This window comes from Cavia porcellus, unplaced genomic scaffold (assembly GCF_034190915.1).
Source record: "Cavia porcellus strain 051 isolate PalLab524CR breed Dunkin Hartley unplaced genomic scaffold, mCavPor4.1 scaffold_7, whole genome shotgun sequence".
Classification (NCBI taxonomy): domain Eukaryota; kingdom Metazoa; phylum Chordata; class Mammalia; order Rodentia; family Caviidae; genus Cavia; species Cavia porcellus.
This window is the reverse complement of record NW_026947490.1, coordinates 50278169-50304718: the sequence shown is the minus strand read 5'-3', so window position 1 is coordinate 50304718 and position 26550 is coordinate 50278169. Positions and strand designations below refer to the sequence as shown.

Genomic DNA, 26550 nt, shown 5'->3' with positions numbered 1-26550 from the left:
AGGCAGAGCATTTTCCAGACACAGAGAACCTCCGCAGTACAGTATCCAATTCCAAGAACTTGGGCAAAACCTTGCCAAGCCCAGCAATCCCTCACTCTTCATTTAGATTTTGTACTCCCTCCCAACCCTGACATCCAAGCAACTGAAAATGATCTCCTACGTGACGATTACCAGCCTCCCTCCCTTTCTTTCCCCGTTGTACCTTTACCCCACACTCTCAGCATGTGCTGGTGAGCAGAGGACTATCTGTCCCATGTGGGGCACACGAAGGTTAGTACGATCAGAGGGTTTGGGAAATGACCTAAGAAACATGCTGGTCCTCAAAATTGTAGGACCACAACGGCAAAAGCTTGAAGGGACCTAAGACCTCGCTGGTTAGACGTGAAGAAAGCCAGGCAACCCTAAAACCAGATGAACTCTACAGGGGCAACAAGTGGTCAGAGTCAGAGAAGCCTCTGGTATCTGTTCTGGCACACATTCTTTTATCACTCCGCATTCCTGGTACAACTACCCCTTCTTCCTTCCAAAATTCTAAGCCGTGTATACCATCTTCAGGTCCTGTTTGTCTCAGATAACTCCTTTCTCTAAGAGTGAAGTTACTTGGAAAATTGCCACAGTGGTTTCAAAGTCTGTCCATCTCCCATAAAGAGCTAGTATCTGATCTTTCCCCTTGAATACAGGTTTAACTGATACACTCTAACAAAGTCAAAGAAGCAAAAGTGGTGAAACTTCAGCTCCTAGGTTCTCAAAAGACATTACACTTCTTCACTGCTCTGTCTCCTAGAACTAACCCAGCCACAATGCCATGAGAGTGCGCAGAACCCGTGGAGAAAACACATGTCGGTATTCTGGCTGAACCCAGCACACAGAAGAATCTACTTGCACACTCATGAACGGAGACCCTCCAGGCAACTCCAACCCCAGCTACTTTCTATCTGCAACTGCAAGGTAGACCCTGACCAAGAGCAGCCCTGCTGAGCCCAGTCACCTTGGAAGTATGAGAGATTACTAATAAGAAGTGATACAAAACAAAAATCACATCTTTTTTATCCATATCTTAGTTGATAGGCATTTGGGTCATTTCCGAGATTCAGCCATTACAAATTGTTCTGCTATAAACAAGCGTAGACATACATTGCTGTGGCATAATGTTTTTAATTCTTCTGGGAAGATACCCAGAAGGGGAATATCTGGGTGGAATAGGACCTCTAATCCTAGTTTTTTGAGGAATCTCTATCCTGATTTCTACAGTGGTTGCACTAGTCTATGTTTCAATGAAGTACACTCAGCCATAAAGAAGGATAAATTTGAGACATTTACAGGTAAATGGATGAAGCTCAAGCTATACTTATAATGAAATAAATCAGACTCACATATGTAAGCACTGTATTGTCTCACTAGTGTGAGAAGCTGAATGAGCAAATAAGATCCAAAAAATGTACAATAGATATTGTGAATTGGGAAGAAATTGTTCGAAGGAAAAGATAAACTGTATTGGGGGAAAGGAGAAAAGAAATAAGGAATATATCTATATCTATATCTAATCTATATCTATATATATACATACACACACAAAATAGTTAAAATACTTATACAACTGGTTTCTCTTAGTTCACTGAAAAGAAAGGTTTATGCTAATATTGTTTAGACAGTGTCCGTGCCTGTATATCATACTGAGTTACTATATGAAGACAATATACAATATATTAATTATTGTTATTATCCTATTAGCTTGTTTTGAAAGTCTGGGTTTTTTTCTATCTAAAATAAAGAAGAGATTACTGATTGTTTTATGTCACTAGTTTTTGAGGTGATTATTACACAAGAAGTAAGTCAAATAAGTTCCTCAAGTAAGGCACAGCCTCCCACAGACTGAGAGATTGGTTTTGATTCTTTTTTTTTTTGAATTTTTTTTAATTTTATTTAAGGAGAAAAAAAAAAGCAGGGAAAGGGTACAAGTTATACAGATTTACAGAAAAAAAAATGAACAGTAGGAAATCACAAGTTAATGGATTACATATTGTCATCTTAGAAATAATTGTTCAAGTCACAAAATTAAAGCTTGTAAAGTGGACATTCCATCAGTGATACTGCAAACAGTTCTGTTCATTGATCCAATAAAACTCTGTGATATCAATCTCTATCTTATACACTTAAATATACATGCAGTTATATAGTTTGGAGCACTTTCTTTTCCTCTCTTTTGTACCATGACTATTACACATTTTGGGTTTCATTGCTCCCACGGTTCTTATTACTTTTTTGGAAGAGAGTAAAACCAAATGTGACATAACAGAACAGAATCGGTCAAGTCAAAAGGGTGGACATAATAGATAATGTAAAAACATAATACAAGGTGATCAACAATGGTTACCATAATGCCTCCCGCTATCTCTAATAGAATTGCCTATATCATTAGTTATAATACAATTGAACAAAACAGTAAAGAATAAAACCGACAAAACCAAAACATTGGAGACATTGTAGGTCTTCAAAAGTAGATAAAAGTCAACAAGAATGGGCGTCATAATGAATCTCATTATCTTCACAGCTGATGCCTAAACTTTCGAACCTGATACTATCCAGCAAAACAGAATAGGGGAACATCAGTCAAAAATAAGATGGTGAGAGTAATACAGGGCTTTAAATCAAGGTAATGAAAAGTCAAAGTGGGTTACTATACTATATCCTGATATTTTTTTCCTTTAATTAAAAGGATAAAGATAAAAAAGTAAATAATGGAGTGGAGATTGAGATAAAAGAGGGCATAACAACGAAACAGCGCAGATCAAAACATAACCATTTAAGCAGAATAGTGTTTCACCACCAGATAATCCTAACCTAAAAGTAGTTACCATATTGTTTCTTTCTTTGAAATCCTTGAGTACAACTTCGTATACTGTAGCATTAAGTATATCAAAACAATGTAAAACCATTCAAGAGAATGACAGCATTACAGAGTATTTAGAATCGACTAACAGAAAATGAACAATGGTTTCTGTGTAATCTCCTTGTCTTTAAAAGGTTTTTGCTTATACTATCGTACATAATAAAATCCAATAAGATACAGCCTATTTAGACCATTGGAGACAGAAGGACAAAAGCTAGATGAGACTTCAAAACAAGATGATACTAAATCAGTATTACCTATTAAGATGTCATTTTCTCCAAAATAGCTGTTCCTATCATCCAATCTTCTCTGCCTCATTTCTGTTAAGCTCTTTTTCTGTCAGTAGCTGTCAGTTTGTCTTCTTCATTTTGTTCTCTGCTCTATTCGCTGTGGCCTCTCTGCCATTATTTCTGGATTCTTTGTATTTTTCTTTTTTTAGAATATCCTGCAATACTCTCTGTAGAGTTGAATTGGTGGTTGCAAATTCCCCCAGTTCCTCTTTATCCTGGAAGCACCTTGTTTTTCCATCAATTTCCAGGGACAGTTGTGCAGGATATCTCAATCTTGGCTGGAGATTATTATCTTTCAATGCTTGAATTATTTCCCCCCACGCTCTTCGTGATTTGATGGTTTGTTCAGAGAAATCTGCTGTAATTCTGATGGGTGTTCCCTTGTAAGTGGTCTGTTTCTTGTCTCTTACAGCGAGAGATTGGTTTTGAAATACTGCCTAGTTTTTAATAAATCACCACTCCATCCACTGCCTTGGAGCCAAGAATGAGGACTTGGGTCGGATGGTAAAGGAGTCAAGTGGGACATAATGGCAGCCAAGAGTTACAATATCTCTCCTTATTTCAGAAAATGAGAGCTCTTGAGAGCTCAGTGGTAAATCCGGAAGTAGCATCAGCTCATTTTCACACTTCTTTTGGCACCTGGATTTTCACTTTCTAATCAAGTCTCTCCTGTCACACGTTCAACTCGTGCAATCCTTGCCAAAAAAAACACTATAAGGTCACTGATCAAAAAATTTTCATTCTCTTCTATAAACATGGGTGCACATATATCACTGTGGTATGATGCTTTCAGTTCTGGGAATATGCCTAGAAGTGGGATGGTTGGGTCAAATGGGGCTTCCAGTCCCAGCTTTCTGAGAAATCTCCAGACTGACCTCCACAATGGTTGTACTAGTCTACACTCCCACCAACAGTGTAGGAGAGTTCCTTTTTCCCCACAGCCTCTCCAGCATTTGTTGTTGGTGGTTTTCTTGATCTTGGCCATTCTTTTTTTTTTTTTTTTTCTTTTTTTTTTTTTTTTTTTCCATTTTTACCGGTACCGGAGATCGAACTCATGACTGCCTGCTTGCAAGGCAGGTACTTATGCCGCTGAGCTAAATCCCCAGCCCCAATCTTGGCCATTCTTTCAGGAGTGAGATGAAATCTCAGTGTGGTTTCAATTTGCATTTCTCTAATAACACAATTTGTAATAGCCAGATCTTGGAAATAACCTAAGTGTCCATCAACTGTGAAATGGATAAAAAAGTTGTGATATTTTTATACAGTGGAGTACTACTCAGCTACAAAGAATGATCACATTGAGATATTTATAAATAAATGGATGCAGCTTGAGACCATACTCAAAAGTGAAATAAATCAAACTCGCATGTATAAATACCGAATAGTTTCCCTAGTGTAAGAAATGATGAGTACATAAAAGTATGTGGTACTCATGATTCCCAATCATATTAGTTTGAAGCCATATAATGTTTTCACTCATTAATTGCAATGGTTTTAACCTGGGTTGTTCGATTTTAGTATCTGTGATAGTACGAATAGCTATTTTGAAGAAAACAACACATCATTAAAGCTAGTGCTGATTTAATATCATCTTGTTTTGAAGTGCCATCAAGCTGTTGTACATCTGTTTTCATTGGTTTTAACATGTTGTATCTTACTATATTTTACTATATGTGATAGTGTAAACAAAATTTTTCATAGGCAAAGAGATAATATAGAAACTGTTGTTTGTTTTCTGTTAGCTGGTTCTAAATACCTGTAATTCTTTCATTCTCTTGAATGGCTTCACACTGTCTTGATATGCTTGGTGCTATAGTATATGAAGTTATACTCAAATAATTCAAGGAAAGAGGCACTATAGTGACTACTATTATGTTAGATTATCTGGGGGTGAAACACAATGATGCTTAAATTGTTCGGTTCTGACCTGTGTTGTTCTGTTACAATGTCCTCTTTTATCTCAATCCCCCCCACCTTTTTAAAAATTTATTTTTTCTTATTTTTTTCAATTAAGGGAAAACTAAATTAAAAATAGCAGGATATATTATAGCAACTTTTTGTTATCCTATTAACCTGATTTGAACCCCAGTATTGTTCTCCCCATCTTGTTCTGTCTGATTTTACTATATTCTATCTTGTTTGATAGTATCAAGTTTGAGGGTATAGGCGACCACTTTGAAGGCAATAAGATTTACTACAATGCCCATTATGGTTTGACTATTATCTTCTTTCGAAGTCCTGTAAGGTCTCCAGTGTAAGTTTTATTGGTCTTGTTCTGTACTGTTTTGATCAATTCTATTATACCTGATGATATAGGCAATTCTTTTTAAAAATAGCAAGGGGCACAATGGTAACCATTTTTGATCACCTAGTATTCTATTTTTGCATCATGTACTATGCCCATCCTTCTGTTCTAACCGACTCTGTTTTGTTTAGTCACATTAGGTTTTATGTAATAAGAACTGTGGGAGTAAAAAACCCAAAAAGTATAATTGTTATTGTAAAAAACAGAGGAAAGGAAGGTGGTCTAAGGGATATAACTGCATGTACGTATGAGTGTGTAGGATGGAAAACCATATTACTGAGCTTTTGTTGGATCATTGAACGGAACTGTCTGCAATCTCACTGTATGAATGTACACTTTACATGCTTTAATTTTATAATTTGGACAACTGTTTCTAAGATGAAAATACGTAACCTATTAACTAGTGATTTCTTACTGTATATTTTTTTCTTGAAATTCTGTATTACTTGTACCCTTTTACTGTTTTTTTTATTTCCTTTCTTTTTTCTTTTTAAATAAAAAAATTTTCATTCTCTAACCTTTTTCATTTAATGTTCCTCACATCACTGGATGGACATTTTCTTCAGTGCAGGAAATACAAATTTATGTAAAAGGGTTAAGTATTTGGAGCTTCCAGAAGTTTCCCCTGGGTCACCCGTGCCTGGCACTTACTCTTGATAAATGACAGTTCCCTTCTCTCCGTCCTGCCACGCCCACACCTTTTTACTTCATAACCCAGCTCAAAGTCACCACTTTGCAGGGGCTAAATGTGAGAGCAAGAGTCTGCCGAACGCTGGCCTCAGAGGTTTTCAAGACAGCCTCAGAATGCTCTTGGTTAGATCCAGTCTCCCACCAACTGACACCAAGTCTCCTGCAAAGATATACACTTTCCAGTCCTCTTGGACAAGACCTCATGACTCTGAGTTGCCCCTTTCGCCAAGTAAATTCATGCTTCCCTTCAAACTCATATTCTAAGATCCTACCTGATTAAGTTCATATCATCTTTGGGCTCAGATGATTACTCTGGGAATATGCACGTATTCTGAGGCAGCACTTGTTAGTGGTAAGACTCTATGCATGCCCACTTCCCTGGCTAGGCTGTGAGCTAAAGAGAGAGACTGCATCAGGGTCTTTAGATTCTGAGAGCACAGAACAGAATTTGGTGATCATCAGTGGAATATTGGGGAGATGAAAGGTCAAGATTGGAGTTCTTAAGGTCTAAAATAGCTGTTGCCCTTTCAACTTACCTCATTGAAACTATGCTTCCTAATTTAGTAGATAATCCTATAGTGACTTATGTGGATTCTTCATTGTTCTTGTCTGTGTGTGTGAAAATCCCTCTCCACAAGATTCCAAGTGCTTGATGGGCAAGAATAGTCTTCATCTCTAAGGTATTCTGAGAGTGATGGTGAATGTTTACACAGCATTTATCATGCACCAGGCAGTGCGGTAAGCTTTGTACTAATTCTCATTTGGTTCAAAGCCTCAGCAGGATCTTGAACAAATGGGGAAGAGGGGAGAAGCAAAGTTGCCACCACTGCCAACAACCCTGGCTCTGAGCCTGAGTTCTAGGTCCAACTCTGCCATAATTCCCCTACAGCTTCAATAGCTGGTCCCGTCCTCGACCCTGACCTGGTTCAGCGCCTCTTCATTCAAAGGCGAGGCTGGAACAAATGAGGGTAGAGGGGTCAGGCCCAGGCTCTGTAAAATCTGTCAAGCATTGTTGCAGACATCCTCCAGAGCTCACCACAGCACAGCACAACTGAAGCTTGGTCCAGCCCAGGCACATGCTATATTTCAGTAACAGAGCCTTGGCTGCTTTCACAATCACAGAGCATCACAAAGGGCAGCCCAAGTTCATCACGGTTCCTGATCCAAACCACAGAGGAGAGGGTGGCCAGACCCAGTCCACAGCATAGATGATGACAGAAGCCCACCCATTCCCTTTGAGGAGCCCAGTGGCTTGCATCTGGAATGAAAATCACCAGTGGCAGGGCCTGTTAAAGACAGTCAGCTGGACAGTTCGCGAGGTCACACTGGGACAGAGAGGCCTGGCTCGAATCAGATTGAAGCTCTGGGTCCCAGAGCCAGTGGGGAGGAGCCAGGATCAAGCCTACGGCTGTACGAACTGCAATCTCACCCCTGGGAGCGCCAGAGGAGTCCAGCCAAAGGTCTTCCCCTGGGTCCTGGAGGCATCTTCAAAGCAGAACAACAAGCATGAATCAGAAAGAGAAGGAACCAGTGGCCTGGAAAGGACTGGAGCTACAGATTTTGTCCCACAGTGTTGGCCCAAAACCAAAGAGAAGATCTACAAGGGAATCTGGCAGACCCTACCCAAACTCTTGAAACAAGAACTATGCTGGTCAGTCAACAAGAGAGAGTCTTTAGTAAGTTAATTTTGCAAAATAGCCTATGACCATTTAGAGGCTTCAGCAGATAGTTCTATGGACCACATGCTTATCTCCTTTCCAAAATTCCTGTGTTGAAATGCTAACCCCCAGTGTGATAGCAATAGGAGACAGGGTTTAGGACAAGTGATTAGGTCAGGAGAGCAAAGTTCTCTTTTGTTGTCTTCCTAAAAGAAGGTACTCCTTCAGTCCCCTTATAAAAAGACTCCACAGAGATTCCCTCCCCGTCCCACCATGTGGATATGAGAAGAAGGTGGCACCTACAGATGAGGAAGCAAACACTCACAGATAACCCAAGGTGCTAACACCTTAATCTTGGACTGCCCAGCCTCCAGAATTGTGAGAAATAAATCTCTATGGCTTATAAGCAACACAGATATTCTGCTACGGAAGCTCAAAGAAGTAAGATAGCTTTTTGATAGTGGTATGTGTCAAGTCAGAAAGAAAGGCATGTGCATTAAGCAGTCCTCTACTCAGGCAATCAGGAAGGCTCACGTGCACACTCTCAGCCTGTGAACATGGCTCCTCCCTCTGTCACTCTCGAGCTGCTGAAGACCACAGGTGCGAGGGACGCCATGAGTATTTAGCTTTGCATATGTAGTGAGTAGGGGCTCGGAGATGCTTTTTCTACACCATGACTGCCCCATGCCCTAAACTCCATAATAGTGGCACCTCCATTAGAACAAGAAGTTGATAAATTTGCCAGTAATTTTTGCTTGACAGCAAGACATGTGGGCAACTCTTCCCTAAACTTATGTTCTTTGCAGGATAAGTCTTCTTAATAATCATGTGAGTCAGAAGTCAGAGTTTTTAAAGGGAGCTTAAAGGTCTAACATTAAACAAAGACAAACTGATCTTCTTTAGCCAGCATCCTGCTCAGCATTTACTGTACAAATGTGTAGAGGGCAATGGGATTAGTGGTGTATGGTGTTACCAATCCCATGAGGATTCCTGCAGGCTCACAGAGTACAGAACCAGGCTGGGAAAGACAGAACTGTGAAAAAGCAGGAGTTAGGCAGAAGGGGAGAAGCTACTGGAAAAATCTCCTTAGGAAGAAAATCAGAACCTACAACACCTGGATAAGAGACCACATGGCTTCAGCACCTCCTTTGGGAAACAGCTTTGTGAAGTCCCTAGCACAATGCTTGGCCTGTACTTGAATTTACACTACATAAATTCAGAAATATTATTTCTCTTAATTGTCCATGAATCCCTAACAGGTTTGTCACAGACCAGGTGATCTGGAAATATTTCTTGAATTAATGTACAGTAGGTGCTCTGTGACGTTTTGTTCCCCTTTTTACATTCTTAATCTCTTCTGTCTCAGGAACTTCCCTGATTGTTGGTTTGCAGGCTGTGTGCCACATATGTCTGGGTTTTCGAAGGACACTGGACCACACTTGCATTATCGCTTTCTACCCAACCTCCCCTTCCTTCTTCACACACACACACACACACACACACACACACACACACACACACACGTCCTTCTTCCTACAAGAACAACAGCTTAGCAGCAGGCTCTCTGTCATCTTCCCTCCTCTGAGCTCCTCGTTAGTGTAGACTGCATTCTTCTGAAGCAGAGCTTAATTTTTTCCATATAACTTAGTCTTATCTCTATTTTATCTCATTTAATAGTCTCAACTGTTTTTTATCCCATTATAAATATACTGAGATTAGGAACATCTTGTGTAGATGTTATGGCACATGCATGATGCTAGTTCAATAGATAATAATCACACAGAAGGAACAAACAGCACTGACTCTCCCAAGATATAAACCCTCAAGTTCTATCTTTTGCCTCATTACTCAATCTATTTTCCCCTTAAGCATCTTTCCAATTTTCTAAAGGAAAAACATGGTTTTAAATGCTCATTAACTATCAAATATTGAGAACTTACTACACATCAATGGGCTAGGGGATAGGAGATAAAAGGAAAAAAATGTAGAGAGAGGAAGAAAGAGAATCAGAAAGACCACATTTATGTCTCTTTATTAAAAAGGAATTACTAATCAAGTGGTTTAGTGGAAATAACATCTGATGGTTTTTGTTTGGTAGCAAGGCACATGGGCAACTCTTTCCTAAGCTTATGTTAACAACCAATGATATAACTTTAAAATATTATTCCTGAGATCCTGTTTCTTGATCTGTAAAACAAAGAGGAAGGCCATCAAGGACACACACCGTCTCCCATTTTGTTCCTTCTGGACAATAAACATTAGCACACTTATGGGATTAAATCTTATGGAGATGAATAAAAACACTGCAGCCACTGGGAGAATGAGATTAATAAAGCTGAATTAATTTAAACTGCATGAGAAGTGATTACTCTTAAGCTCCTGTCAACAGATGACACAGAGACTGCGTGAGTGATGTTTAAGGAAGATTCTATGCTGAGTCATACACATGAATCTATTTCAGTAAATAATAATCACACAAAATGAGCCCAAATGATAGAGAACACTACACTGTGTCTTTCGAAACTCACTGTTTCTCTGGGCTACGAGTGTAAGCTGCCTGCATAGTAAGGACAAGGTAGAAGAAAAAGTAAAAGGATGGATAGTGTGTCTCTTTCCCCCAGCTGATAGGTGAAGTTAAAAGTTTTTTAAGAAAGAAATTCTCCAAGAAGGGAGGCAGAGTGAAAGTAATTCCAAAAAGCAAAATCGAGGAATGTGACTGAGTACTTCATGAAAAATATACTGTGTTGAGGGTGTTGAGAAAAAAGGCAAAAAGGGGAAGAAAAGAGCCTCTTACTGTGCAAGGAACCCTAACAAAAAGGAGCCTCTTCTCCAGGAGAGGGAATTGGACTTCGTGATGAGAAAGCTGTGCCTCTAAGACCTAAAGGTTCATGGAGTTTAGCAGGGCTCCAGTGGGAGGACAGAAGTCATGATGAGAGATGCCTAGCTGCAAAATGAAAGAATTCATTAAAAGACTTCCTTGGAAAGAGAAGCCTGCATGAGGACTTGATCTTTAAGTATGGGTTGCACTATCCTAAAGTAAAATGATTCAGATAATACAACAGAGATCCAAAGTTATTACTAAGGAAGTCCCAGAAAATGAAGGGGAGCATTCTAAAAATTAAAAGCATGCAAAACTAGGATGTGCTTCTGTGCGAAGGTTCAAGCTTCATATTGTGGGAAGTATTCAAATAGAGGCTGAATAAACTTCATATCCAGGGAGCTTCAGGAAAGAGCCTCACTGTTCAGGATATTAGAATAGATAACCTCTAAAATCCCTGTCAGTGTCTGCCTATCTGTGTGCAAAACCAGTGTAATCTGACAGCAGCCTGACACCAGTCAGAGCTTAGCAGGGCTCCAGTGGGAGGAGAGAAATAGCGATGAGAGATTCCTAGCAACAAAATGAGAGAATTCGTTTTGTGAATGAAACACTTGTGAGATGAAAGACTGCCTTACTTAGACTGAAACCAGTGTAAAACTTACACAGTGAAGCTTCTAGCAACAGCCGTATGATTTGTGGACAAAGGTATGCTCATACACGTACACACACAGACCGCACAGCGGGTCATTGCTGTCTTTCTTCTGCCTGCTTCATCTGGCCCAGATCCTATGGCAAAACTGGAGTACCAGGTTGTGTCTGCTCTACCCTAGCTAAATTGTTTACAGCAACTTTGAGCTTCAGTCAGCAGTGAGATGTGATCTGAAAGTCAAAATTGGTCACTTTTCCTAAAAGAAAGTGATCCAACTGTTCAATGTCACTTATTGCATGAAATCAGTAGATCTACCTGATCTACAAAATGCCTGTTTAGTTTCTCGAGGGTTTTAGGCTACAAACATACGTTGGAAAATTACCTTTGCTTTTTAGTTCCTCTTCCCATGTCTACATCTCACCATATCCTAAATTATTTATCAGGGACTTGAATACCACTGAAATATAAACCGACATTGCTCAGTGTTTCCCCTGTTTCTTTTCACTGCAACCTATGCAGAAGAGAGGAAAGGGAAAAGGTTTAATCACACAGCATAGAGCTTCTTTCTTCTGTGCCTACCAGTAGCTATAAGCATTTTGAGACCTTGGGCGATGTTCATTTACCATGTTGTCCTACCTTGCTTAATGACCCTGAGTAACACCTTAGCTCTTCTTTTATCAATAATTACCTTCAGTGGCTTCACAGAGCCTCCCAAATGCCAATAGTAGAGTCCTTGAGTCCCATTGCTCCTAAAATATTGAATAGAATGTACATTTTAACATGTTTCAAAACAAAAATGACCCAACCCACAATGAGCTCATGTTTCTATGCAAATAGTTCCTCTCGGTAGCAGTTTACATGTGCACCAAGGATGTAAAACTGAAATTGTGTAATAAGAATCCTGAAAGCTGAGCAGTTTCTTCGAGTCTCAGAATTCTAGGCTTCCTGAGAACAAATAGTTCTCCAGGCCCAAATCATCACGACAGCAGACAAATGAGTTGCTTGTCGTCCTTGACCCAGATCCCTGGAAAAGAGACCCGGGAAGTCAGTGTCACAGAGTTCACAATGGCCCAGTAGACACAGCATTCATGAGATATTGAGCCTAGGTGTGGATTCAGGGGCTTAAGGAACACATTTGCCAAAAATACAAGAAGATGATCTTGCCAGTAAAAACCAGTATATGACTGCTGACCATCAAATGAAGGGCGGGTGAAGGCTGAAAACAAGACATCAAACCATAGAGTTAGAACCCTGCAATGCTAGAAATAAGAAACATAGTAAGAGATAGACTAAAGTCCTAGTCACTGCTATTGCGACAGATGCCCACCTCTGTGTGGTTCATGACTGTTCAAGATGTTCCCTGATGAGGAACAGCTTTTGTTTGCAAATACAGTTGCAGATGCTTCTGATTATAGTTGGAACATGTGTGGAGGATCACTTTCCTAACTGTGTCTCATACCAATTGAGATAAAATTACAAGGTGAGGCTAGAGTGCATTAGGAAGAAGGGCTCTGAGAGTTCTCTAAACTACTTATTTGCAAATCTGAAAATCTTCCTATTTATGTTCAAGAATTTTACCATAGACGTTTGGCTCTAAATTTTTTATCTATAGTCTGTGAACCTAAAATTTGGTTATTACTTAGATAAACTTGATGGAGATTATAGAAATAATGAGTGATTCATATAGAAAAGAAATCAAAATGAATTTAAAAGAAATCAAATACCCTGCCTTTATTTTCTCCAGCTTTCAATGAATCAAACAAGAAATAGGGAAGACATAATAGTATCACACCACCAGTAATAAATACATAACCACATTTTGCTTTGAACTGGCCTCCAACAACAGTCTGTATTCCTTAAAATCAACATTCACTCCTGGCATTGTGATATACACCTGTAATTCCACTATTCTGGGAGGCCAAGCTAGGAAGACCACAAGATTGAGCCCAGCTTGGACAATTTATTAACTTAGCAAAGACCCTATCTCAAAATTTTAAAAGTGCAGCTCAGTCCAAAGACTCTGGGTACAATCCAACTACTATATCACCATTTTAAAAAATGTCATGGGAGTCAGCAATTCCATAAGAAAAGAAGTGCTGGAATCACTTTTTCTCAGAAATCTGGGTTCTCAATGAAGGACAGGTTAAACACTATTTCTTAAATGAGTGTTACTGGAGAAGAAAAGTACTCAGAGATAATTCAGAACTTGAAAGAACATGAAAGGTTTCTGCTCTGGGTATAGGGCAACCTCAGATGTGCACATCGCAAGGGTTTCCCCAACTCTGGGAAGGAGAGAGTCTGCTTGGACAGCTTCTAAGAACTGAATCCCTCTGCTGTCCTGTTTGGACACTGAGCTTCAATATTTGATCTTTATCCCTTCTCAAATATCCTACTTTCTCAGTTTCATCCTAGTCAGCTCCAGCATCCAATTTCATTCAGCAAAGTATACTAAGATCATTCTAGGGCAGAAGAGTAAGAGATCAATTGCAAACCTTAGTGACCAACAAATTAGAGGTTACTCTCAGTTTCATAGACGTGTCTTTTATTGGAGGTTGCTATCACTATTATCAAGGACCCCAGATCTGAGATTTAGAATGGATAGCCCCATCTAATCCTACACAACCACTCCTTCAACAGCCCTATCAAACATGATTGCAACACAGACGTTGGAAATAGAGCGTCTGTTTTCAGTCTCAATTCTTACTTCCGTGTGATTTTAATAAAGTTACTTGATGCCTAATCCTCAGTTTTCTGATCAGAAAATGGGCTGCTAACAACAGTACTACCCAGAGGAACAGCATAAGCAGTACATGAGTTAATACTTAGAGCAGAACTTGGCATCAAGTCTTAGTTATTATTGTTACAACTGGAGCTGCTTAAGCAACTAGAACCCATGTCACTTCATAGTAAATACATTCTGACTCCCTAGGACACAGCTAGGGCTCATACATATTAAATAATCATGACATTACACAGTTTGGCAGCAAAACAAACATACCAGACACAAACAAAAAGGCCCACTCCTCTGTGCTAATAAGAAGCAGTCCAGGTTAGCATACAAAAATGTCGGATTCAATCTCTTGCTGGGACATACTTCTCCAAGCATGTCTAATCCCACCTTTGTTTCAAATGTGTTGGGAATCCTTCAACTTTAAGCAATGACTGTGTAAAATTCTGCAGCCTCAATTCTGCCTGCCAAGAAGTTCTTATGACCAGGATTTTATGACCTGCCCAGGAGATCACTTTGGCTCCAACAGCTGGAGCTGCACTGTGCACTCCTGGGGGCAGTCTTTGGTTCTTTTTGAAAAGTGACTATAACTTCATCTCTTTTAAGAAACACACATTCTAGCCAATCATCCTTACCCATATATTGCATGGAGTTCAACAAACAAATTGATGAAGAGTTGCTTATAAATGTGTTATTACTTCTCTGCCTAGCTCTCCTCCATACAACCTGACTCAGGGTACACTGACCTCCTGCCTGCCCCCACCCACACAGAATGGTAATGGGGGACCCAGAAAAGGAGATAAGAGGCACAAGGAGACGTAGAGCTCTAGCACAGGGGAAAACTCAGCAGAGAAGTAGAGATTCTGGACAGTTGAACACAGAGACATGGACTCATATATTGGGAAGTAGATTCTGGAGCCTCAAACAAATTTGTTGTTGTTGAGTTGTGGATGAGGATTAAACCTTGGGATTTCTAGATGTGCCCTTGATGTATATCCCCAGCATATCTGGAGCCTCAAAGAAAGGGCATAGTCAGACGAATAGGGGCTTTCTCTCATAGAGGAGCCTGGTGGCTGGCTGAGAAGTGCTCAGAGACAAGAAAGCAAGCTAGAGGCGCATGGCTTCCCCTGAATTCAACAGGAGGAGCTGGACAAGTCGCAAGGGTGTGGGTGGGAAGAGGGAGGAAGGGGCCCCTCTTCACAACGCAGTGGTTTGGGCCCCAACCAGGAGGGTGTAGCTGTCAGCTCCATTTTAGGCTGTGGATTGGTGAGGTGCCTGTCCGGCAATCGCCTTCACCAAATGTGTATCCAATCGGTGTCGCTTTTCAAACCCTCACCCAGCTCTGACCAAGGAGGAGCGATTAAAACCAGAGGCTTGGGCGGGAACAGGCGGGATCCTGGAGCTCTGCCGCAGACTCAACCCCAGAGCTCATGAAATCCGACACGCAGAGAGGGAACCTGAAGGATAGAGTCACAGCCAAACAAACACACCCTTGGCTGGAGCCCTGAGCGTGGGGCCAGAGAGAGGCTGCAGGCCCTGCAGGGGGAGAGGCCAGCTGTTCTGCTTCCTTCTCTCTAGGGTCAGGATTCCAGAGGAGGACAGAATCTTGCTGCTCCTTGAGGAGTCAGCTACTCCATCCACAACTTTGAGAGCTTCTTTTTCGAACCTTTGGTTGGCAAAGCCTATTTTATGTTATTTGTTGCAAAGGATGTTTCAGTGTCTTCTACAGGTCAGATACTCTGCTGAATCCATGCAATTTGCTATCACTTCCCTACCACCCTTTAACCAATCCTGGGGCACAGTGAGGGCTTTGCGTTGTGGATAAACCAACCAAAGTGACCTCAAAGTAAAGTGCATTTAGCTCCAGTATGACTTAGATGATATTTTTTCCATTAGAGGTGGTTGAGCCTAGAGAATAGTAACCCAGTACATGTCGAGTCAGAGGCACTAGGTTCACTGAACAACACTGCTCCTACCTGCTGTCTGACCTAGCACAAATCACTCAGTCTCTTTCTGCTTCAAATGACTCATCTGTAAAATGGGATGATGGTATTAATCCTGAATGATTGTTAATTTGCATTAATTAAGATCACCTATTTAAAGTTGTTGTGACAGTGTCTGGGCCATAGTGATCAGGGCAGAGATGATTATGAGTATTTGATGTTTAAACATTGATAATTCTCCAAATAATGCTGTTAAAATGATTTTCAAAAGACTTTGGCATAGTGCTCCATAGCAACTGAAATTTTAACTGATAGACTTTTATCTCCATCTCTCACCTCTTCTGCAGGTTTCATCGGCGTCATTTTTCCCCATTGGTACAAAGAAGGTGTCGCAGGCTTTCTCCTTCCCTCTAGAGCCTTCCTGGGGTAAAACGCTTTCATTTCCACATGAAGATGTAACAAACTGGAAAGAGCATCCACCCAGCAGGCCAAAAGCTTGACAAAACTAATAACTTTTAGAATACTTTTCTAGAAATCCAGTCTCAACTCCAGAAATAAATCACAGTAATTTGATGGCTCTGCAGACAGAGCAAGACATTTGGATCCTGACCTTTGTAGGTTTTTTTACAGATATATTCAGAGTTCTGTGATTGAAACTGTACATGTGATTAAGGGAAATAAGGTAACATCTTTGGAAAGATAAAATGTATGTATTTGAAAAATTATGAAACACAAAACTACCACGAATTAAAAACTGAAACACAAAGCAGACCTGACTGCTGTGAGTTGGTAGATACTGTATCATTTTGACCTTATGACATTTCCATCACGTAGTAATAAAATACTTCTAGACTCTTGTCATATCATAAAGATCTAGTTCTGCACACATCCATTCATTTACTATTTACTGAGTAATTTCTATACGGCAGGAAGTGAGCTAAGTAATGATGAGATAAACAGACAGCTACTTCCCACCTGTTGTCACACAGTCTGGGGGGAGGTTCAGAAAAATAAAAGTTGATTGTACATTGACATGACAGGAAAATGATGAGGGAAACACCGGATGCTGTCAGACCCTAAGGGAAAACACCTGACCAAGGGGAAAGGGGCAAGATGTTTCCCAGACCAAACAAATATGTAAAGAGAGGCCTAAGGGATACACAGAGTGAAATCGGAAGATGGAGAAAAGAATGTTACACACAGACTCAAACCCAAGTAGGTGGGTGCAGAGATGGGAGCCTCTGCGGAATGAGGGTGAATCAAATCTTTTTAGTGTAACCTGAGTATTGATGTAAGGAAGGCATAGCAGGAAGAAGTGAGACCAGGGAGGAAAGCAGAAATCTGGGAGGCCGTTTATCTCAACGCAAAAACAGTCAATGGAGGGATTTAGGCAAAAAAGTAACACAGTCAATTTAGTTCAAATCACAAAAGAAAAAATAGGAGAAGAGAAGGCAGATTTAACCAACTGTTGCCCTAATTGACAATGATGGTAGGGATGGAGAATAGGCAGACAAATTGGGAGGTTTAGGTAAGAAATCAAATGGGCCATGGCTTGTGTTGGACATCAGAGTGAAGAAAAAGAGAGAAAAACCAAGAATGAGGCTCGAGTTCTTGCTCTGTAACCTAGTGGTGCCACCACTGGGCCTCCATAGTCCGCTATTTTCCCTGCCTGGAATACTCTCCCTGGCGTACCTCTTAAGCTCACTCTCTCACTTCATGAAGGTGCACATCTGTAACCCCAGAACATCTGGGAAGCTAAGTAGGAGGATTACGATTCAAGCCCAGCATGGGCAACTTAGTAACATAGGGAGACCTATCTAGAAATGAACAATGCCCTAAAACATTTGAAACAGCAGCTCAGTTGTTAAGATCCAGTATAAATAAATAACCAAATATAAAGTTTCTACTTAAATATTTCCTTACTGTTGCAGGCAGCTGAGTTAGAAATTTAGGCAGTGAGACAGGGCTGTGTCCTCAAAGGAGCCAGTGCAGATACTTTGCAACTTAGGGGAAGGGCTGTGGGCCAGGCCTCACGAAAAAGGATCAAACAAATGCATCCACATCCTAAAGACTGATATTCTAATTAGTTTCCTATCACTATCCCATCCCCCTAAGGGAAAAGTCACAGCTCCAAGAATGCCTGCTTTCTATGACTTGCTTCCCCATTTGTCTCTAATGTAATCAATTTTACCTGAACTATTGATCTTATTGGCTAACTATGGTTATGTCCCACCTGATGTCCATCTGCCTTGTGAGTTCCCAGACCCCCACCCCCAGCCCAACCTTGAAGCCATGGTTTTACTCTATAAAGTTCCCTGGAAAAGACAGAGTCCTGGGCAACCACTCGGGACCTCTTCTGTCTCTCTCTCAGACAGACGCTTTCTTTCTTAATAAATATATTTTACTCTTCACCTCCGTGGTTCCTAAAATTCATTCTTCAATTTTAGACAACACAAACTCACGGACATAGGAGGTTGGGAGTTTCATTCCCCTATATTATTATTAGCAGTCTTCAATCCCCACCATGTAAAGTAAATTCTAATCAGTATACAAACCCCATCTTAGTATTTTCTATCTTTTTACCCTCCAATATTACTTTAGAGCATTTTTGCAACCTGATATTTTCCATGTTTGTTGGATCAGTTGTCCTTTGTCCCCGTACAAACGGATACTCCGTGACAGGGACATCTTTTCCTGTTTGTCCTGCTGCCTCATCCTGGTTTTAGCCATCTCAATGTGTCCATCTATGGACCTAGCGTCTGCATCAGTGTATAGTGAATTAAATTTCAATTTTCTCAATATCCATCACTCCTTTTATATCCAAGTAAACAAAGTGTCCGGTTAATAATTATAAGAACCGAGCCCTCTGCAACTGTTGTACAATGATCAGTGGGTCCCAGGTCTGATTATTGCACACACTGATGCCATTCCTGAAAGCTCACAGGTGAACCACTAAGCCCACGAGAGGTCTTGTGGATTGCAGTGCAAGGCAGTATGACAGAGAAGCTGGTCCTCCTGGTGCCTGGTCCCCACAAGTATTTATAAGCGTGTTGCTCCTTCTCAGAGGTCTGTGATGCATCCTTTCCCATGAAACTCTTACATAAATACAGCCGAGACATTTCCTGGAGCCAAAAATTCATCTAACTCACAGGGTTCTAAATGAGGAGCCTATGGGCCTGTGGTGTTAGCCCCTCAGGCATGTCCTTTGCCGGCCCCTCCAACAACAGGATGGAGAAACCATCAGCTGATGAGAGAGCTCATGACTCACACCAGCAAAGCCCACAAGGGAAAGAGGTTTTCAGTAAAAGGAATGAGTAAGATTTTATTTGCCGCACAATCCCCAGAGCAAAAACTTGGTGAAAGAATGAGTATAAATTAAACAGAAACAGTCCCAGCATTTAAGAGCAATCAATGAGTTTAACTGTAGAACTCTTTGCTTTTACCGTGAGGATACCGTCACAATGTTTCTTAACCAAAAGAATGCCCAGCTTGGGGGATTGGAAATATACAAGAATCCCCTCAGAAATGGAATGAGGACCTGTGATTCAACAAAAATTACTCAACATTGTAATTGCTTTCATTTATTTTTAGTCATGGTAAGTCACTTACTTGAAAATTTCAGAGAACATTAAGGAAAGTAATATTGTGTCTGCAAAAAGAGGTATTGGTCTTCAACAGGATGAAAAGTATTCATTTATGTTAATTCTCACGTCTATAGATGAGGAAACTGAAAATTCAACTATAAATTCTAGAAGACCATAGAGCAAGTTCAAATATTCATTAGAATGTGAGCGGTACTAACAATGCAAGGCACACAGTAGGTCTCCTAGAAATAGCTCTGGAATAAAAGAACGAATAAAAACCAAAGAAAAGCCATGTCCTCCTCAGCCAGCAACCCACATGTTGCCTCTCAGCAGTTGGCTCCAGTGTCCTAAAGCCATGCCCAGTGATCCTCCCACTCTAGAGTGGTGGTTAATTAGGAATGTGGAGGCAGGAGCCAGACCGCCTGGGCTCCTCCACAGTCCTATCACTTATGAGCTATGTGACTGCGGGTGGGTTTCATAACAACTTTGAACCTCAATTTCCTCTGCCATAAAATGTAGATAATCACAGTCCATCTCCCAGGAGCAACTAGGAGCATGAAATGAAGAAACACTCATAAAGTATTTAGAAGGTGTCCAGCTCACAGTCTCAGTACCCACAATCTTTGTTATATCATACTCCCTGGTAAGACAGGACTAAATTATCTTTGTAGCTAATAACTCAGCATCCTGTCTTCTATGTTCTTAGCAAGCTCTTTGAAAAATTAACCTGAGGCAAAACCTTAAAGTATTATGTATAAATGATGCCTTTTGTTTCCTTCAACTTAAAGTAAACCCAAAGGCCACCAAAATCTTTAAAACACTAAGACAGTGTCTGAAGGATAGCCTGTATTACTCATGACTTTATCCATTCAAAGATCTGTTAAAACTTACCACCTAGGTTTAAATAATAATTCTTCTAAGTTTTCCCTTTTTTCTGAATGACCTAGGGTAAGTTATTTTTCCCTTTCTGTGTTTATACTTCTTCAATTGCAAAATGAGTTTAATAACTATTCACCACACAGGGATATGGGGAAGCTGAAATAATCCCTGGTATTTTACGGGAAATGCACATATTCCAGAAAACAGATATTCATGTGAGTTTGTGTGAGTTTCCATACATTTGGCTACACGACATTGGTGCAGTCTTTGCTATTGGCTGTCAGTGTAGACCACACACCAACTGGCACCAGAGCCACAGTGTGACGTGCAGCCTGAAGGGGTGCACAAATAATACATAAAACCAACACTGATCACTGCAATGGTACCACATGGAAACTATCCTGAATTACGGATCTTGGGTCACACAACAAAAATGTGGGGAATTTTCCAGCCAGATACTACAAAGGAACCCGGAGACCATTATCAGTGGAGGCAAGTTCCCTTGAAACAACCCACTGACAAGTCTGAGCAGGACCAGCACCATAGCAAGAACCAGCCACGCAGCAACTGGCAGATACCAAGGGACAGACAGGAAGCTCTCTACGTTTGATATTTTCCAGGACCTTCTCCAGTCAGTGTTCTGGAAAAGTTCAGTTCAACCTGGGACAGCTTTAGATCTTGCACATCTATTGGTAGACCCTGGATGTCTCACCTTTGTGAGTCAAGATAAAGTCTTTTTCAGGCAAATGTAGAACCCACACTCAGCTTGGATTCTTAATAATGATTGTTTTTAAATGCCCTGAATGGAGCTTAAAATCAATAAGCTGGTGGATTTTATAGAGCTAATATAATGTCATGGTTAGGAATTTAGACCTTAGAGCCGGGGCCTGCCAGAGTTCATATCTCAGCTGCACCACTGATTTATCTTGGAGGAGATAATCTTTCCATGCCCTAACTGCCATATCACTAAAATATGACAATTACGTTTACCATACAGGGCTTCCATGACATAAAATGATTTAGCATATGTAAAACACTTAACAAATTCCCCAGAAAATAGTAAGCACTAGACCCAGGCTCCCTATGATTGGGAGACCATTTAGGCTGGGTGGTAAATGTAACAGAGAAAGAAGATAAAAGAAATCTCACACTGAGCAGAGCAAAAGAGTGTATGTATTTGTGCATACTGGTGCTTGGGCTGGAAAAATGAGTTGCTCTCAATTGTTTTATTCTGAACACACCTCAGCACTGCCCTCAGTAAAAGCCACTTAGAGACTGTCCAGAGCAAAGGCTCTTTCAACTACCCTTTTTCTCCACTTGTGTAACACTAAAGTCACTGAACCAATCGCATTCAAAGTTTCCACAATTACCTTTTGACTGAGCTGGCCTGGAAACTTTTATTAGGTTGGACTGCAGTTTCAAAAGGTTGTGTGTAAAAACAGAAGATCCTTACCTACATCATGTCTTGCCTTTCCGATTGCACCAAAATATAAACGGACACATGGAAGAATGATCCACGCATTCTCTCATTAAAGCATAATGTGCATGTACCTTAAATACACATCATTCTTCGTGAGATCAGGCATATGAGTCCATGATAGCCCTAACTGATGCAGTCAAAATATTAGAATTCCCTGCATCCCCAACCTGGGCTAGGCCAGATTGATTGCATTTTTAAATTTTCTCTATCACCACAAGAAATGTTGGTCATAAAAAAACACAGGGCACAGCATCCTTACAGTATCATAATTAGTTCCAACCAAAGCTGGGACCAGTCCACCCAAAGCCCCTGGTTCCAAGTCCATTGCTCTTTTCTGAGCAATGTCTTTTCTGAAGACAGTTTGGAAAATACATCTGAAGATTCTGCCCTTTCAATAACCTACAGAGCTAAAAACCAAAGAAAACCTCAAAGCACACCAACATTCCTTGGTCACTTCTCAAAATAATAAGCAAACTTTCAGCATTGCTAGGGAGATTCTGCAAAATTAGCACAAATTTACAGAGGCCCAGGATAGAAAGCTAAGCAGCAGTACTATTTCACCACCCTGGGGGCCACACTTGCTGCTTAAAACAAGGCCAGGGGGCATATAAAGAAGAGCACAGAAGTTGCCAGTATTCTTGCCTCAGGTAATGCCTTCCCGCACTTCCTCCTACCATATGCCGGGAAATTAGACAGGTGCAATTCCATCTCCTAGGGAGAGGAGAAGACCACTTTTCCACATGTGAAGGGAAAACAGGTCAGGCAGAGAGGCCAAAGCAGCCCAAAGCCTGACAGCCTCATTGCTTTCTCTTCCACTTCTGGCTCTATCTAAAGCATTACAGTGTCTCTAAGCAAAACCTTCACCTTGTATGGATAACATTGACAAAACACAGTAGAACTTAATATGATCTTTGTAATATTCTTTGCAACTCAGAATACAGAAAACAGTTTGACCCAATACATTTTTATCATGAAGAATGATAAGTATTTATTAAATGCAACAGTGCACACCTGTAATCCCAGTTACTGAGGTGGCTGAGGCAGGAGGATTATAAGTGTGAGGCCAGCCTGACCAATTTAGGGAGTGGGTCTGTCTCCAAAAAAAAAGGACTGGAGATGTATGTCAGTGGTAGAGCACTTGCCCAGCATAAGCAAGGGACTGGGTTTGATCCTCAGTAATAGAAAAAAATAAAAGCATAATACATATTTATTGAGTATGTATAAGAAGCTCCAGATATTCTTACAGGTCTGTGGGGAAACAGGACCAAAAGGACCCAGTCCCTTTTCTTTGCCTAGAAACTGTCAGGTGCTCAGTAAAATTTCTATACGTGTGCCTGACTTCACCTGGATATGAATCCCACCTCCTCCACTTCTTAGCCACATGCCTTGAGCAAATCACTTAGCCTCTATGTTTCCGTTTTTTCCTATACAAAATGGGGAAAATTATAAAGTCTTCTCCATAGATTGCTGCGAGGACTGATTAGCTCAGAGGGCTTAAAAGTGTGGCTGCTACGGAAAAGTTGCTCAATGAACACTAGCTATTAGTGAGCTTCCGCAGTATTTATATTGATAAACAGTTTCTTCATGTATAGAACTCCCTTGTCTTCTAGATTATCAGCATAACAAGGAATCTTACAGATCACCCATTCAGTTTTCTCCATAAACAGGTAAAAATGAGGTCCGGGCCACCAGTTGACGTATCTGCACCTTGCCATCAGGAGCCCCGAGATTAGACCCCACAGCCAAGAATGATATGCCTTTCAGTCTAGAAAACTAATAGCAAATCACTCTGCTGAGTCTCTTCAAAACATGCTTGTATTTCAGGGCCTCAGATAAAGAAATGAAAAACAGTGGGGCCAGTGTGATGAGAGCGCCATGACCTGACTCACAGAGATGTTATCTTAAGGCTGTGCCAGTCACAGGCCCATTCGCCCACATGACATTCACTCCATTCTCAGTGTATTCCATGTGTAAGAAACTGAGTGTAAATGATTGATTCAAATCCTCACAGCAATCCTATGAGATATGTGTTATAATTTCAATTATATTGAAGAGTAGCCCTGGACACAAAATAACTAAATGACATAACCAGAATCACAATTAATAAATGAGCAAGTTGTTTAAGTCTGTCTCTGGGTATTCTTCTAACTACTCTGCTCTACTGCCTTAGGAGCTTGATGGGAAAGTTTGTATTATGCACCTCAAGTGTGTTTTACTGCATGTACACATTCTAGATTTTCTTGCTTGGTTTTAACTATGGGTGTTTATTGTAGTAATCACATAAGATGGCATTGGTGGTAAGGGTGTGTGTGTCTGTGTGTGTGTGTGTGTGTGTGTGTGTGTGTGTTCTGTACTATATGGTTTTCAAAGCTGTGAAGATCCATACAATATGAATTTACATACATTCATGAAAGATTGCTATTTGGGGGATTTGGAATGTTTCAAGATCTTTTCTGTCCATACAATTTAAAGTATTTTACTGGCAAACAGCATTTATTTATCTTTGAACATCTTTTAAATTGTTGTGAAATCTGTTGGTGCTGGAAATTCTCAGAAGTCACATGAACAAACTCTGAACTTTGAATTTTAAGAACTCTATAAACGCCTCCATGAAATTAAGTCTCATTGGCATGCTCTTTAAGAAGGCAAATGAAGAGTTGGTGATGTCAACCAGGAAGAAAGACATCAAATTAATTAATTACACTGAAGTTCTTGGCACTTTGCTTTGGGTGTAAAATGTGGAGTTCTAGTGCTATTAAGGTGAATTATTAACATCAGTCAGTGCAAGACAACTTTTGATCTGCAGGATTTCTTACTCTTAAAAAAAGAAAGACATTTTGTTATCCTTTTTCAAACAGAGACTTGGACGGAAGGAGGCAGGATTTCCTTCACTAAATAAAAGAGGAAGCTGAGACAGTGATTTAGACCCACCTGGAGAATCAAAGAGATTTGATACTGGAAGAAATCATGTCCCACGGCCAGGGAATAAATGAATAGTAGCACTAGGACCTAAACATGGGCTTCCTGATTCTAGATGTAGAGTGTTATTTAAAAATAAATCCAAGCAAAGTCACAGTGGTATGGAACTATTTTTGGATTCTATATCGCATGTTTTTGAACTACCTGTCTTTCAACAGCACACAATCTTGATTACTAGAGCTATTTAATAAATCTTCAAATGAGATAGACTGATTCTTCCTTTATTCTTCTTTTTCAAAATTGTTACCTATGAGAATTCCTTTGCAACTAAATTTCGAAATAATGCTCTCTGTAACTACAAAAATTTACTAAGATTTTGGTAGAAATTATGCAAAAACTATATATTAACTGGGGGAGAACTGGGGTTTTTTTGCTATGTTATGTCTTCATTATGTTGCATGCTTCCATGAACATAGCATGCATCTCCATTCATTTAGGTTTTTGTTTATTTTCTCTATCAGGTTTTATACTTTTAGATCATAAGACATGGGCATATTTTGTTATACATACACTTAAGTTTGTTTGCTTGTTTTTGTAGTACTAGGGATTGGACCCATGGCCTTTGCACTGAGATATAGCTGCAGACCACTTTTTAATTTTGAGACAGGATTTTGCTAAACTTTTAAGTTGCCCAGGCTATACTCAAACCTGCCATTCTCCTGTCTCAGCCTGACAGAGTGCTGGGATTACAGGCATGTGTGTCACCACACCTGGCTATTTTTTCTTTGAATGCTTGCAAATAACATCATGTTCTTAATTTTAGTGTCCATGCATTCATTACTGGTATAGAGAAATACAATTGATCTGTATATATGTGAGGTTTCTGAACCCATTTATTAGTTATTTAGAGATTTCTTGAAATAGTTTATAAAGTAATCCTGTCACTTACAAAGGTAATTTTATTTCCTCCTTCCCAGTCTGTATGCCTTTAGCTTCTTTCTCACAATAGCTAGAAATTCTAGGACTGTGCTGAACAGGAGTGGTAGTAGCAGGCACTTTGCCTTGACTGTAGTCTCGCAGAGACAGCATTTCATCACTAAGTATGAAGTTAGCTGTAAATTTTTTACAGACATCCTTTATCAAGTTGAGGTAATTCTCTTCTACTCCTAACTTACTCAAAGGCTTTATTTTGAGAAGATGCTGAATTTTTTTCAAAAGCGTTTTGCATCAGTTCTCATGATCCTATAATTTTTATATTGAAGCACCACTGCATACTTGGAACAAATGTGATGTGGTATAGAATTTGGTTTATACATAGCTACCTTCAATTTGCTAATATTTTTGTTGAAGATTTCTACAGTTATTAATTAGCTACTCCTGCTTCCTTTTGGTTAATAGTTGCATGATATAGCTTTCTTCATCCCTTTTCTTTCAAAATGTATGTATCATTATATTTGCACGGAGTTTCTTATAGATGACATATACTTAAATCTGATTTATAAAGCACCCCTGTAATCTTAGCACTCAGGAGGCTAAGACAGGTTTCATGCAAGTTTAAGACTATCCTGGTCTACAAAGTGAGCTCAAGACCAGCCTGAACTGCATAGTGAGACCCTGTCTCAAAAAGACAAAAAATAATAATTTTTTTTTAAAAGCACTATGTTAATCTTTGTCATTTTTATAAATTCAAAACAAATAGCAGCAACTGCCTGCTATT

The 26550-nt window shown here is 40.1% G+C and overlaps 1 protein-coding gene across 8 annotated transcripts in view; it reads right to left on the bottom strand.

The window, feature by feature from the left end:
• Ddr2 (discoidin domain receptor tyrosine kinase 2) overlaps window positions 1-26550 on the bottom strand; it is a 137259-nt gene that overhangs the window by 66392 nt on the left and 44317 nt on the right. For 5 of the 8 annotated variants that reach the window (XM_063253580.1, XM_063253579.1, XM_063253583.1 and 2 more), the window contains exon 3: window positions 11989-12049. The exons of the other annotated variants lie outside the window; for them this stretch is intronic. In XM_063253580.1, the coding sequence (XP_063109650.1) occupies window positions 11989-12049 (61 nt within the window). The remainder of the gene's footprint in view (window positions 1-11988; window positions 12050-26550) is intronic. 8 annotated transcript variants of the gene reach the window in all.